The sequence below is a fragment of the Oryx dammah genome, unplaced genomic scaffold, assembly GCF_014754425.2.
Source record: "Oryx dammah isolate SB20612 unplaced genomic scaffold, SCBI_Odam_1.1 HiC_scaffold_10, whole genome shotgun sequence".
In the NCBI taxonomy this organism is placed as follows: Eukaryota; Metazoa; Chordata; class Mammalia; order Artiodactyla; family Bovidae; genus Oryx; species Oryx dammah.
The window spans coordinates 70,488,007-70,501,272 of NW_024070194.1; the positions used below are offsets into that span (position 1 = coordinate 70,488,007).

The 13,266-nt window shown below is 44.5% G+C and overlaps 1 protein-coding gene and 1 long non-coding RNA gene across 2 annotated transcripts in view; one reads left to right on the top strand and one right to left on the bottom strand.

The window, feature by feature from the left end:
• Positions 1–210: 210 nt before the first annotated feature.
• The window catches only part of ITIH2 (inter-alpha-trypsin inhibitor heavy chain 2), a 31,597-nt gene continuing 18,541 nt past the window's right edge, over positions 211–13,266 (bottom strand). Inside the window, exons 14-21 of the mRNA XM_040248243.1 lie at positions 13,106–13,245; positions 10,565–10,734; positions 9,962–10,099; positions 4,960–5,073; positions 4,105–4,303; positions 2,940–3,112; positions 1,363–1,474; positions 211–419 (exon numbers count right to left, since the gene is read on the bottom strand). Coding sequence (XP_040104177.1) covers positions 272–419; positions 1,363–1,474; positions 2,940–3,112; positions 4,105–4,303; positions 4,960–5,073; positions 9,962–10,099; positions 10,565–10,734; positions 13,106–13,245 — 1,194 coding nt within the window. The 3' untranslated portion in view covers positions 211–271. The remainder of the gene's footprint in view (positions 420–1,362; positions 1,475–2,939; positions 3,113–4,104; positions 4,304–4,959; positions 5,074–9,961; positions 10,100–10,564; positions 10,735–13,105; positions 13,246–13,266) is intronic.
• Positions 6,992–9,048, top strand: LOC120869137. Its single transcript, XR_005722444.1, has 3 exons — positions 6,992–7,032; positions 7,267–7,429; positions 8,960–9,048. It is a non-coding gene; the product is annotated as an uncharacterized LOC120869137 (long non-coding RNA).

The window sequence follows — 13,266 nt, forward strand, 5'->3', positions numbered from 1 at the left end:
AACCCAGGACTCTGTCCAGATGGTGGCTTGACTCACCAAAGCAGCTTTCCTCTGTGCCTCAATTAACACAACTTCGCATCTGCAAACAACAACATCCTAAAACTTCTTGGCAAAGTTATTTATTTTCTTCAGCTGTGTTAATAGGTTTTATCAACCACCTTGGTGTCTGGTTAGGTTTTGATTATTCAAACTCAAGAATGACTACAAAGGTGGCAGGAAAAAAAAAAAAAACTTTATTTTTTTACCGAGAATTTCCCCAGCTATAAACTTTTTAAGGCCGTCTGAGGAAGCTATAGAGTTGAGGCACAAAGTAATCCTTGTAATCCCCGTCGATGAAGCCTTTCCCGCTGTTGTGCACAAACCAACAGGGAACATCCGTTCCAAACACTCTGTCTGTCCGGTAATCCTTTTGCAGGCCCCTACAAGAGAGCGTGAGCATGGTTAGGAAACAGACCAGGGTCGGGCCAGCCTGCACGTCCAGAAAAGAGACACGCTCTCCCTCTCTGTTTTCTGCCCCCTTCTACACCATCTCTGGGCTTCCCAGTTGGCTTGGTGGTAAAGAACCCACCTGCCAGTGCAGGAGATACTGGAGACTCAATCAAGTTCCATCCCTGGGTCAGGAAGATCCCAAGGAAATGGCAACCACTCCAATATCCATGCCTGGAAAATTCCATGGACAGAGGAGCCTGGCTGGCTACGTCTATGAGGTCGCAAAGAGTCGGACACACCTGAGTACCCACGCAGCACTGCATCTGCTAACACCCGTCCCATCCCCGTTCCCCAAGTCGTACAGAATAAGAGTCTGGGACTTGGTTTAGAAAGAGAATAAGCAGTGTGTCCTTAGAAATTCAAATAACCTGTATAGAGATCGACCAGTATAGTCCCAGGAAGGTAAGGAGTGCAAATTCACTTTTTTCCCTTGTTTTTCACTTCTACCTCTGCAGAGGGGAGGCCCAAGGATTCAGGGCCAGTCTTCTTTCTGGTCATGGGGCACCCAAAGGGCAAGGAAGCAGTGAGAACTGGCTGGTGGCTGTGTTCTCAAGATCAGTTATGGCTGGTATAGTCTCCAGAGTAGCTCAAAGCAAGGAAGAAGCTGCCAGATTTAGCAACTAAGAACCCAGGATGTCGGACTTCCCTCGCGCCCTCATGCAGCGGGTGCCGTTTCCATCCCTGGTGAGGGAACTAAGACCCCACCTGCCATGGGGCGTGGCCAAAAAAAAGGGGGATAAATAAAAACAGGATGCCAGTTAAATTTGAACTTCAAATAAACACAGCTAATGTGTTTACCTCTTCTATTTTGCCCTGTGAGTCCAATCCTCACAGAAGCCCCTTCTGATTCTGTCTTACTCATCTGAGACCTACCTGGTGACAACCAGCTTTTGTCCCTTCACCTCCATGCTTGCTTCTGGCTTCTCAGGGTCCTTTCCTGGTCGCTCGTTGAAGACATGGATCTTTGGCTCATTCATGAACTGGCCTATGAGACAAGGTCTAGATGTTTATTTACATGCAACTCAAGGGGCGACAAAAGGGCAAGCTGGTCACGTGATCCGAGCTGAATTTGGGTCCCTCTCAGACTTTCTGGGATAGAAAGATGTGTTGAGAGGAAAAAGATTCAGATAGAAAGGGGTGGGTCCTTCCTGAGGGCAGACCCATGCTGCTCACCTTGCTGTCATTAGACAATGAGGCTGATCACCCATACCCTAAGTAAATGCGAATGCCCTGAAGGTCAGCACCTGAGAGCACTGCTCAAACTGAAAAAACAAAGTTGGTTTGCGATGCTATTTGTTGTTCAGTTGCTCAGTCATGTCTGACTCTGCGACCCCGTGGACTGCAGCACGCCAGGCCTCCCTGTCCCTCACTATCTCCTGGAGTTTGCTCATGTCCATGGAGCCGGTGATGCCATCCAACCATCTCCTCTGATGCTCTCCTTCTCCCCTTGCCTTCAGTCCTCCTCTGATGCTCTCCTTCTCCTCTTGCCTTCAGTCCTTCCCGGCATCAGGGTCTTTTCCAATGAGTCAGCTCGCATCAGGTGACCATAGTAGCGGTGCTACTATACGCTTAAATTTCCGTAGTTCTTTACAAAGTAGGGAAGGTTTACCTGGACGCCCTGTTCATTATCACAGACTTCCTAAGCCAGTTCACTTCTCTTTAGTGAGAAAAAAATCTTCAGCATAAAATTTAAAGTGTGTTCATCTGTTCTCTTTATCTGCCCAGTTGGTGATGAAAGCCCAGCCCTGGTAAAACCTTGTCTGGAGCAGCAAACAGTCCTGGCTATAGCATGACTAAGTCGCCCTACACTGCTTTGTTAGAGGAATCGTGTGTTTTATACTCTGTATCTTATGATGTTTGATACCTTAAACACTCCATCTACCCTCCCTGGGAAAGCCAGCTATGAAAGATAACAAAGGACTCAGCCAGGAGCCCAGCTGGAATCTTCACATGAACCAAGCCAGACCTCTTCTCTCTGGCCTGTGAGACCCAGAGGAATCATTCCTGGGCAAGGTACCATGCAAGGAAAGACATCCTGTAGCTTAACACCTGCTGCAATTACCAAGCCAACCAACCCCACACTACCTGCTCTGTCTTGTCTCTGCCACAGAGTAAAGGTCCTAGCCCAGACCTTGTTTCGGCTTCTGGTTCCTGACCCAAATCTGGCTTTCTCCCCATGGGCCTGCATGGCAAGATGTACTTCGTGTTTCTATGGAAACTGTGAATAGTGACAAACATTACACTCTCTCAATGACACTGAACTCTTTCTGTGTCGCTCAGGCACCTTCATAAATTAAGACCCAGGTGCAGAGTGTGGGTCCTCCTGAAGCCTCCACTCCACACCTGTCACTTTTCCACATTCTACCCAAACGTCCTAACCTTGAGGCAAAGTTGCTTAAGACCTAGGATGGTCGGTCCCACACCAGCCAGACAGTCCAAGGACACTTTACCTATCAGCCCATGCACGTTAGGAGAAAACTTGTTTGTGGGGGGGATGTAGATCCCCAAAAAGTCGACATTGACCGGGTGCTTCTTCCAAACGCGATGAAGTAAAACAGAGAAGAACATCTCTTTATCCAGGGTGATAGTTACAGTTTTCTCTTTTTTCACAGAGACAAGCACCCTAGTGGGAAGGCAGAAAGGAATTAATGACACAACATTGTAAAACAATTATCCTCCAATCCCTGGTTCCATCCTGGGTCGGGACGATCCCCTGGAGGAGGAAATGGCCACCCACTCCAGTATTCTTGCCTGGGAAATTCCAGGGACAGAGGACCCTGGCGGGCTACAGTCCGTGCGGTCACAAAGAGTCAGACACAACTAAGCGACTTTCACTTCACTCAAAAATTTTAAAAAAGGAATGATTGTTTCTAGAACTGACTTGCTTTATTTTTTATTGTTTTTTTTTTTAAAAAAAAAACACTAATTTAATATTTATTTGGCTGCACTGGGTCTTAGTTACAGATTGCAGGATCTGAGATCTCCATTGCAATGTGTGGAATCTCTCAGTTGCAGTGTGTAGCCTCTAGTTCCCAGACCAGGGGTCGAACTCACGCCCCCTGCGTTGGGAGTGTGAGGTCCCTAGAACTGACTCATTTAGCAAATCATTCCTCTCCCACCCCTAACATGACTTCATTCTGTCAGTACAACCCCCCTCAACCCCACCACAGTTTTCTAAGAGCCTTAAAACGTTTTCATCACAGAATGTTGATGTATCTCCTAGCACTGGAATTCTGTCAGTGTATACGTTTCTGTATCAACAATGAACAGATACTCATGGGAAGATATTACTCTAAGACAACGTCCCAGTATTTCTGAGCATGCTCTGACACGGCTGACTGGCTTTCAGCTGACGGCTTCATTCACTTGTCCGACACATCCTTATTGAGTCCTTACTGTGCACCAGGTGCTACGCTAGCACTGAGACACACCGTGACCAAAACTCACAGACTCTACTGCCAGGAGCAGGGGCAGGAAGGAACACAATTTTTTCTGAACCTCGACTTCCTCACATTTAAAATGATGGTTTTGAGTTCTCTGTGTCACGGACGTCTGGGTTTGTTGATGGGATCGTGGGTCGAGGTCACATCTGAGTCCGGATGTAACAGTACTTGCCTCTGATTAAGCATGTGGACCGTGTCAGACCAGGATAAGACAGATGTTCGGGAGCCCCCGCTCAGGGAGATGGTCTCCGTGCTGATTTCTACCTTCACATCTTGACGTTGGAAATAAAATCCCAGTTTCCCAAAATAGGTGCTGAGTTTTTTATTCTTGGGCTTCTTGGCACCAATGAGTTGTCCATTGACCAAAATCCCTGCAGGAAAAGAAACAAGTTTTTTTCTGTCCCATGTGCTATTTTTTTGGTTTTGTTTTTGGCACATGTGGGCACGATAACTCAAACTTATAAAACGTGACAACATGGGAAATTATTGTTTTATTTTGCTTCAGGATTTACACACCATTTTTTCCTTTGTAATTTTCATTTTATAATTTTTTATGGTTTAAATGAATTATATCACAACAAGTTCTGCTAGTTTATACTCAGAGTATTGTATCTATAATAGTTCAAAAAATAATATATTTATAACTTTTTACTATCAGAGCTTGAAAAATATGCTGTGCTGTTCTCAGTCATGTCCAACTCTCTGCATCCCTATGGATTATAGAACTCCAGGATCCTCTGTCCGTGGAATTTTCCAGGCAAGAATACTGGAGTGGGTTGCCATTTCCTCCTCCAGGGGATCTCCCTGACCCAGGGATCGAACCCAAGTCTCCTGCATTGGCAGGGGGGTTCTTTACCACTGCACCACCTAGGAAGTCGTATATATAATATATAAAACACTTTTATTAAGGTGGGAAGGAAAGAAATCCAGATAAAAACAATAGGGAAGAATGACTGTGACCTAGTAGTCGAATTCAAATATGGTATATTTTCTTTTTTTTTTTTTTTTTGGTATATTTTCATCTTACCTAATTCTGGATCAGAAACAAGGTTGAGGATTTTTCCAGGTTCTGAGTCAATATTGAAACAAATATTCTTTTGGCTTTTTGGCAGGTAGATGATGAAGTGTGGGTCATTTTCAACTGGAAAATATACAAAGAAAATGAAACTAAGCAAAATCATAGAAAAGAAGATTATTTTGGACAGTATTTTATTGCTGAACATCTCACAAGAACAAATGTGTATTGGGCTCCTATTATATGCCAGGTACTCTTCCAGGCACCAGGGACCCAGGGTCCAAGCACTGTCCCCTCCTCGTGGAGCTGCCATCAAGTTTTAGGTTATGTACAGAGTGGATACTCATTCTGTAGCCACGCCATATGCTTTTGACTAGAGAGAAAAATGAATAAGAAAGACATAAGGGGGACTTTTCCTGGTGATCCAGTGACTAAGACTCTGCCCTCCCAATGCAGGGGACCCAGTTTGTATCCTTGGTCAGGAAACTAGATTCCACATGCTGCGACTGAGACCCTGTACAGCCAAATAAATAATAAATAAAATGGCATAAGGAAGAAGAAACACAAGCACACACACATACACATGCTGCACCTGAGACCCTATACAGCCAAATAAATAATAAAATATTTTAAAAAAGAAAGACATAAGGAAGAAGAAACACAAGCACACACATATACACTATATATACATTATATATATACTACATATATATACATAGGAGAAGGAGGCGGCAGAGGATGAGATGGTTAGATAGCATCACCGACTCAACAGACATGAATTTGAGCAAGCTCCAGGAGATAGTGAAAGACAGAGGAGCCTGGCAGGCTATAGTCCGTGGGGCCACAAAGAGTTGGACATGACTTAGCAACTGAAGAGCAACATATGTGTGTATAGAGTGAATGTTTATATAGCTAAAGTGCCTGTGTTTTTAAATGGTTATACACAGTGCATACGGAGAAGGCAATGGCACCCCACTCCAATACTCTTGCCTGGAAAATCCCATGGATGGAGGAGCCTGGTGGGCTGCAGTCCATGGGGTCGCTAAGAGTAGGACACGACTGAGCGACTTCCCTTTCACTTTTCACTTTCATGCATTGGAGAAGGAAATGGCAACCCACTCCAGTGTGCTTGCCTGGAGAATGCCAGGGACAGGGGAGCCTGGTGGGCTGCCATCTACGGGGTCGCACAGAGTCGGACACGACTGAAGCGACTTAGCAGCAGTGGCAGCAACACACGGTGCATAAAATAAAAAAGACATATTACCTGTTGGCATACAGATTAGTGTCGATCAATTCCAAGAGCAATCAAGGATCAAGCTATTCCCAAGAAAGTAATCCTTTGTTACCAGACACCATTATTTTGGCTGATCTTTTTTGTTTGTTTGTTTAACCACTCAACAAATATTTAGTGAGAAAAAAACAAATTATGTGCAAAGCTTTGAATTAGGCAATGTTTGGTGTAGCTATGAAAGTCATGGTCCCTACCTTCAAGAGAGGGACAATTTAATGGCGTGACAAAGATTCTCTCTTTGAATAAACTCAGGTTTCCCTGAACTCTTCAAGTTCAACCTCAAATTCTGGACCTCTGTGTTCATTTCTGCATTGTCCAATTTTAGCAGAAATCCTACTAAGGAGGTTTAGCTAGAATCCTCCACCTTCCAAATCTGATCACCTTTGTATCTTAATCAGGTTCCTCCCCTCCTCTGTCCCCCAACTAGGTGAGGTCTGATCACTCAGCCTACCTTCAGCAAGAATTCTGTTGAAGTGAAGTGAAAGTTGCTCAGTCATGTCCGACTCTTTGCAACCCCATGGACTATACAGTCCATGGAATTCTCTAGGCCAGAATACTGGAGTGGGTAGCCTTTCCCTTCTCCAGGGTATCTTCCCAACCCAGGGATCGAACCCAGGTCTCCCGTATTGCAGGCAGATTCTTTACCAGCTGAGCCACAAGGGAAGCCCAAGAATACTGGAGTGGGTAGCCTATCCCTTCTCCAAAGGATCTTTCCGACCCAGGAAATTGAACCGGCATCTTCCGCATTGCAGGCGGATTCTTTACCAACTGAGCTATCAGGGAAGCCCTGTTAGGTCAGTTTAACCAGACCTCCCCTTTCCCACTGATGCTTCCTCTTATTAATCTTCCATCCTCTGACCCTAGCCTGTTTTTGTCTATAAATGCCCAGTTTCCCGCAGTGTGTTCAGAGTTGAGTCAAATCTCCGTACCCCACTGCAATACCCCAATGTAGTGGTACCTACATCCCCTTGAATAAAATCTTCCTTACCATGCTTTCACAAATGTCATTAATATCTTTCCTTTAACAGAATATCAGTTTTCCTTTCATGAAGGCACAACCAAGCACTCATATGAGATGGACTAAAGTAAATGATAGAAAAATGACCCAAGCACAACACTCAACACTCTGGGAATGAAGATGAAAGGATGAGCAATTCCACTCAGGCAAGTGGAGAAGGACCTTATGAAAGGGTGGGCGGAGACTTCCCTGGTGGGTGAGTGGTTGAGAGTCTGCGCTTCCACTGCAGGGGGCGTGGGTTTGATCCCTGGTTGGTGGCAGGGGGCAGAGGGTACTAAGATCCTGCATTTGGCAGGATCCTGCATTTGGTACTAAGATCCTCTTTTTGGCCATGGTGTGGCCAAAAAGAGAAAACAATTGAAAGAGTTGGCTTTTGAGCTAAGTCTTGAAGGTAGGGGAAGACTGGTAGGTAAAAGACACAAGAGAGAGAGAGATTTTATCCTTGAGTGGACAGAATGGGGAAAGGTATGAAGGGAGAGAAGTTGATGATTTGTTTGGATAGTAACTCAAGTTACCTGGAGAATGGGTTTTTGATAAGACCAAGAATGTAGGTCATAGAGACCATGAACCGCCATGCTACAGAACAGACCTTTATTCTGTTGGGGAGCTTTTAAAGGTTTTGGAGAATAAATGTAATATGATTTGACCCCATTTCAGTGGGTTGGCCAAAACATTCATTCAGGTTTTTTGTACGATATTACAGGAAAACCCAAACGAACTTTTTGGCCGACCCAATATTACAATTACTGGTCTCACTATGAATTAAGTATCAGAAAGTACACACAGGAAGATCATTTACTAGCTAAGACAGCAGTCATTCGAGCAAGAAATGTTAAATGCAGAAACTAACATGGTGAATTGGTTTGGGGAGGGATGGGGGGAGAAATTCAAGAGACATCTGGTAGAAGCCACAGTGTCTGGTGACCGAGTGGAGAGAAGTAATTTCATACTGTCAGGCTTTGAGCCTCAGAACTGAAGGGATTGAAGAGGAAGGTCTGAATTAGGAGCTGCAGCGGTTGTGTTCGGAGAAGGCAATGGCAACCCACTTCAGTACTCTTGCCTGGAGAATCCCAGGGACGGGGGAGCCTGGTGGGCTGCCATCTGTGGGGTGGCACAGAGTCGGACACGACTGAAGCGACTTAGCAGCAGCAGCAACAGCAGCAGCAGCAGTAGCATTGTTTGTGTTCTCCAGAATAAAATCGAAAGAGCAGGGTACCATCCAGCGAAAGGCCACTGTTTTCCAGATAGTCACAAAGCTCTCTGCACATAGTCACTAAGTCTCACTGTGGTCCTGCAGAGGACAAGTGACTTGCCCAAGGTCACATCACAGAGTTAGTAAGTGGCACAGCTATGACTTAAAGGCACACTGTCTGATTACAAACTGATTCTCCCAGCCATCCTGATGTGCTCCTTCAAGTGTGTGTGGGAGCAAGACGTGCAGGGTCAACTCAAGCAGAGCACAGACAGAGTCTTGGCCTGCTCTGCACTCCTCACACTATCAAGCCCTTGCTCTGTCGTCAGTAAATACTTGGTTAATTTATTTTGTGTAGGAGCTGGGCACAAGAGGGCATCATTAAAACACAGAAGCAAGGTCCCTAGCTCTAGATTTTTAAACACTGAGCAAAACTAGGATTTTCAAATACACTTAAAATCGAGCAAGCAAATTAACAAACTGTCCTACAAATAATGTGATGATAATGCAGTTTTACAGGCTCCTCAGGTGGCTTCTAGTAGTCATGTATGGATGTGAGAGTTGGACTATAAAGAAAGCTGAGCACCGAAGAATTGATGCTTTTGAACTGTGGTGTTGGAGAAGACTCTTGCGAGTCCCTTGGATTGCAAGAAGATCCAACCAGTCAATCCTAAAGGAGATCAGTCCTGAATATTCACTGGAAGGATGTGAATGTTGAAGCTGAAACTCCAATACTTTGGCCACCTGATGCGAAGAGCTGACTCATTTGAAAAGACTCTGATGCTGGGAAAGATTGAAGGCAGGAGGAGAAGGGGACGACAGAGGATGAGATGGTTGGATGGCATCACCAACTCGATGGACATGAGTTTGGGTAAACTCTGGGAGTTGGTGATGGACAGGGAGGCCTGGCGTGCTGTGGTCCATGGGGTCAGAAAGAGTCGGACATGACTGAGCAACTGAACAGAACGGAACAGGTGGCTCAGTGGTAAAGAATGTGCCTACCAGTGGAGGAGAGGCAGGAGGTGCAGCTTTCATCTCACGGGCAAGAAGATCCCCTGGAGAAGGAAAAAGCAGCCCAGTCCAGCATTCCTGCCTGGGAAATCCCATAGACAGAGGGGCCTGGCGGGCTATACTCCATGGGGTTGCAAACAGTGGGACATGATTTAGCCACTAAACAGTAACAACAGTGCAGTTCTACAGGAAATAACATTCAAGTATTTTTGATCCTAAGATGGATAGCTTCTCGTCTTTGATAATAACACCTGCTTATTGAGTGGCTATTACATGCTAGCTCTTTAAAGATGGTTTCACATTTCACCAACAGCCCAGTCATGAATAGAATCATGATGCCTGTTTTCACAATAAAGGAAGTGAAGCGCAGACTGTTAAGTAATGCACGTTCACGTGAGTGTTGAGGACAATCTCCAAAGAGAATGTCCTTCCCACAGATACCCGTCAGTCCTCCCCACATGAGAGGTGCGTCTCTTCCATCCCAGAGGGTTCATCCTCTTACCTCTCATCACATGTGGAGGAGGGGTTGACTCAAGCACCTGAGCACCGACAGCAGGCAATGGGGGCACTGGCGTTGGCGAAGGGTTGACCCAAGATGGGACTGAACTTGGGCTCACTTTGCTGCCATGATACAGGGCGCCTGCGTGGAGAACACTGTATCCATTAGTTGCTGGGTTTACTTTTCCGTAGAAGCTGCTTATAATTTTAAGAATCGGGTTTATGCAGACCAACGCCAGTGGTTCTCAGCTAGGTTTTTCTAGAATTATTTTTATTCCTGAGTTCTCTCTCTTTCAGCTCCATGTGTCATCATGAATGAAATTTGTTGTAACTATTTAAAGAAGGTGAGAATTTTTTAATGTTGATTTAAACAATGTGTGAGGGGAGTACACAGATTTTCAGAATTCCTTTGGAAGACAAGTGAGCAAACATATTCGATGATGGCAGCGATAAACTGTCACCGAAGTCAACTGGCAGGAAGGTCAGCTGGGGACACAGGACTGGGAAGAGGAGACGGGCTAGCCATGGAGAGAGGAGGGGATGGAGGACCTTGCTGCAGGATAAGAAAACCGGCCGGAATACTTCTTCTCCAGGTAGGGAGACTCACCTGAACAGCAGGAATGGTCCTGCGGAGGGGAGTCTGCCAGCATGCGTTCGTCCCCGGCCTCATTCTCAATCACCATCGCCGTGAGGGGGGTCACTATATGGTGATCCAGAGACATCTGCAGGATCGTCTTTGTAATTTTCCTTTTCTGGGCAGCTGTAGGAGCCAGGCTCCTGTGTTCAGGAAACAGAGACATTGGACAGCATCACAAGACCGAACTCTGCCACTTCTGGGGTCAACCGGGACTCTGGAGGCCACAAGGGAAAACAGAAGCTGGTTTCATGAAGCTTAGTATTTTACCTAGTTATGTAGCCTAAAGGAATTTTATTTTTTATTTCTTCTTTTATTTTTTAATTGGTGAAAAATTGCTTTACTATGCTGTGTTTGTTACTACATACAGCAATAAGAATGAGTCATAATGATATTAATATATATATATATCTCCCTTTCCTTTTGAGCCTGCCTCTTGGAATTTTTTAAACAGATTATGATGATTATTATATTTTTTACTGAAGTACAGTTGATTTACATTGTTATTTCTTTTGTTTGATGGATCTCAAATTTATTTTTATGAGTGTTCCTCATTAAATTAGCAATTACAACAAAAATATATGTTTTTTTTTAATTAACAAGACTTGTCCTTATGACAGTCATTGTTTTTTGTTTTTTTAGTTTCCTGGAAATTCTTTATTTTTATTCTTTTTTAATGTAGTTTTTAACTGGTGTATAATTGCTTTACAATGTTGTGTTTCTGCTGTACAGCAAAGTGATTCAGTTATACATAAAAATATACATATATATGTATACATTTATTTTTTTAATATTCTTTTCCATGATGGTTTATTATAGGATCTTGAATATAGTTCTCTGCACCATACAGTAGGACCTTGTTGTTTATCCATTCTATATGGGACAGGTTATATCTGCTAGCCCCCACCTCCCAAACTCCTCCTCCGTCCCCACCCCCCGAACCCCCCTTGGTAACCACACATCCAAACAGACTTTTTCAGAGCAGTTTTATACTCACAGTGAAACTGAGCAGAACGTAGAGATTTTATATTCACTCCCTGCCCCTCCCCCACCTGACAGCCTCCCCCTTCTCAGCATCTCCCATTAGAAGTGGTACATGTGTCAGATGGATACATCTACACGTCATCATCGCCCAAAGTCCACTGTTGACATTAGGGTTCATGCTTGTGCTGTACATTCTGTGGATTTGGACAAATGTATAACAACAGGTATCCATCACTACAGTGTCGAGCAGAGTAGTTTCACTGTCCTAACCCTCCCAACCCCCATGCAACCTTCCTGTTCCCCACATGCTGACAACCACTGATTTGTTTAAAGGATTGTTCTTTAAAAAAATCAATATTTAACTTCAGCACCAATTTGCTATATATCTTTAAATTACCCAGTTGCCTTTGTAAAGGGGAGGAGACATTGCTCATTCACTCTAAAGCCACAGCTTACAATCTTTTGTCTGTTTTGTAATCTTACTGACATCACGGATTTTCTGAGTATGGTTATACGACTGTATTTCATTTTTTCCCAACTCCATTCAGACCAGTCTGCTCCCCCTTCCCAGGGACTAAGGAGCAGTCACGTTCCTCTCCAAAGACTGGCCCCACCTCCACCCCATAATCCTGATGGTGGTCAAAGAATCATATATTGCTCTAGAAACATAGTTTTTGTATTGGGCATTTAAACACCAGTCAGCTGAGAAGACAGAGATGAAACAGTATCTATAGGAAGTCCTTAGGTGATATCAGAATTGCATAACCTTAAATTTCTCTTTGGACATTAACTATTTTCAGGAGTGAATGCAGATGAATTCATGATACCCACTGCAGTGAGATGGATGAACCTCACAGACATCATATGCAGTGCAAGAAGCCAGAAACAAAAGAATACAGTTTGTATCATTATAAGAAATTTTGTCATAGACAACTAATAGTGACATGCCAGAAGAGTGATTTCTACTCAAGGCGAGAGGTAGGTGTTGAGCGTGAAGAAGAATGAAGGCGACTTCAGAGATGAAAGAAGTGCTCTGGAGCTGGATCCAGTACTGATGACATGGGTGACGTAGTTAAAATTCATTAAACTGTACATTTAAAATGCACGCACATCACACGCTCTACTGTATGCTTGTTATCCATCAAGAAGAAAAGAGTGAACCCAGCTTTAGTTACAAGTGCTCGCCCGCATGCATGCCAAGTTACTTTAGTCGTGTCCGACTCTTTGTGACCCTGTGGACTGTAGCCTGCCAGGCTCCTCTGTCCATGGGATTCTCCAGGCAAAAATACTGGAGTGGGCTGCCAACCCAGAGATCGAACCCACATCTCTTATGTCTCCTGCATTTGCACATGAGTTCTTTACCACTAGTGCCATCTGGGAAGCCCCAAAAGTGCTTGAAACCAGTGGAAATGAATACTCCAAACCCTGAAATAATTTGCTGCCTTTCTTGGTTCCAAACTCTTTCTGTCTGTGACATCAAGTAACCTCAGCAAACCTTTTGCAAGTCCCTGTGGCATGTGGTCTTCTTACCGTTCAGCTAGAAGTTGGTTGATGGTCAAATAGGCCCACAATTTCTTGGTGAAATCAGGGTCTGCATGCTTGTCCTTGGATAGAAAATCCTCCAAGCCATCCACCTCGGCCAGGGTTTCCAAGACTAACTCTGCGTTGGCCTGGATGATGGAAGGACACCA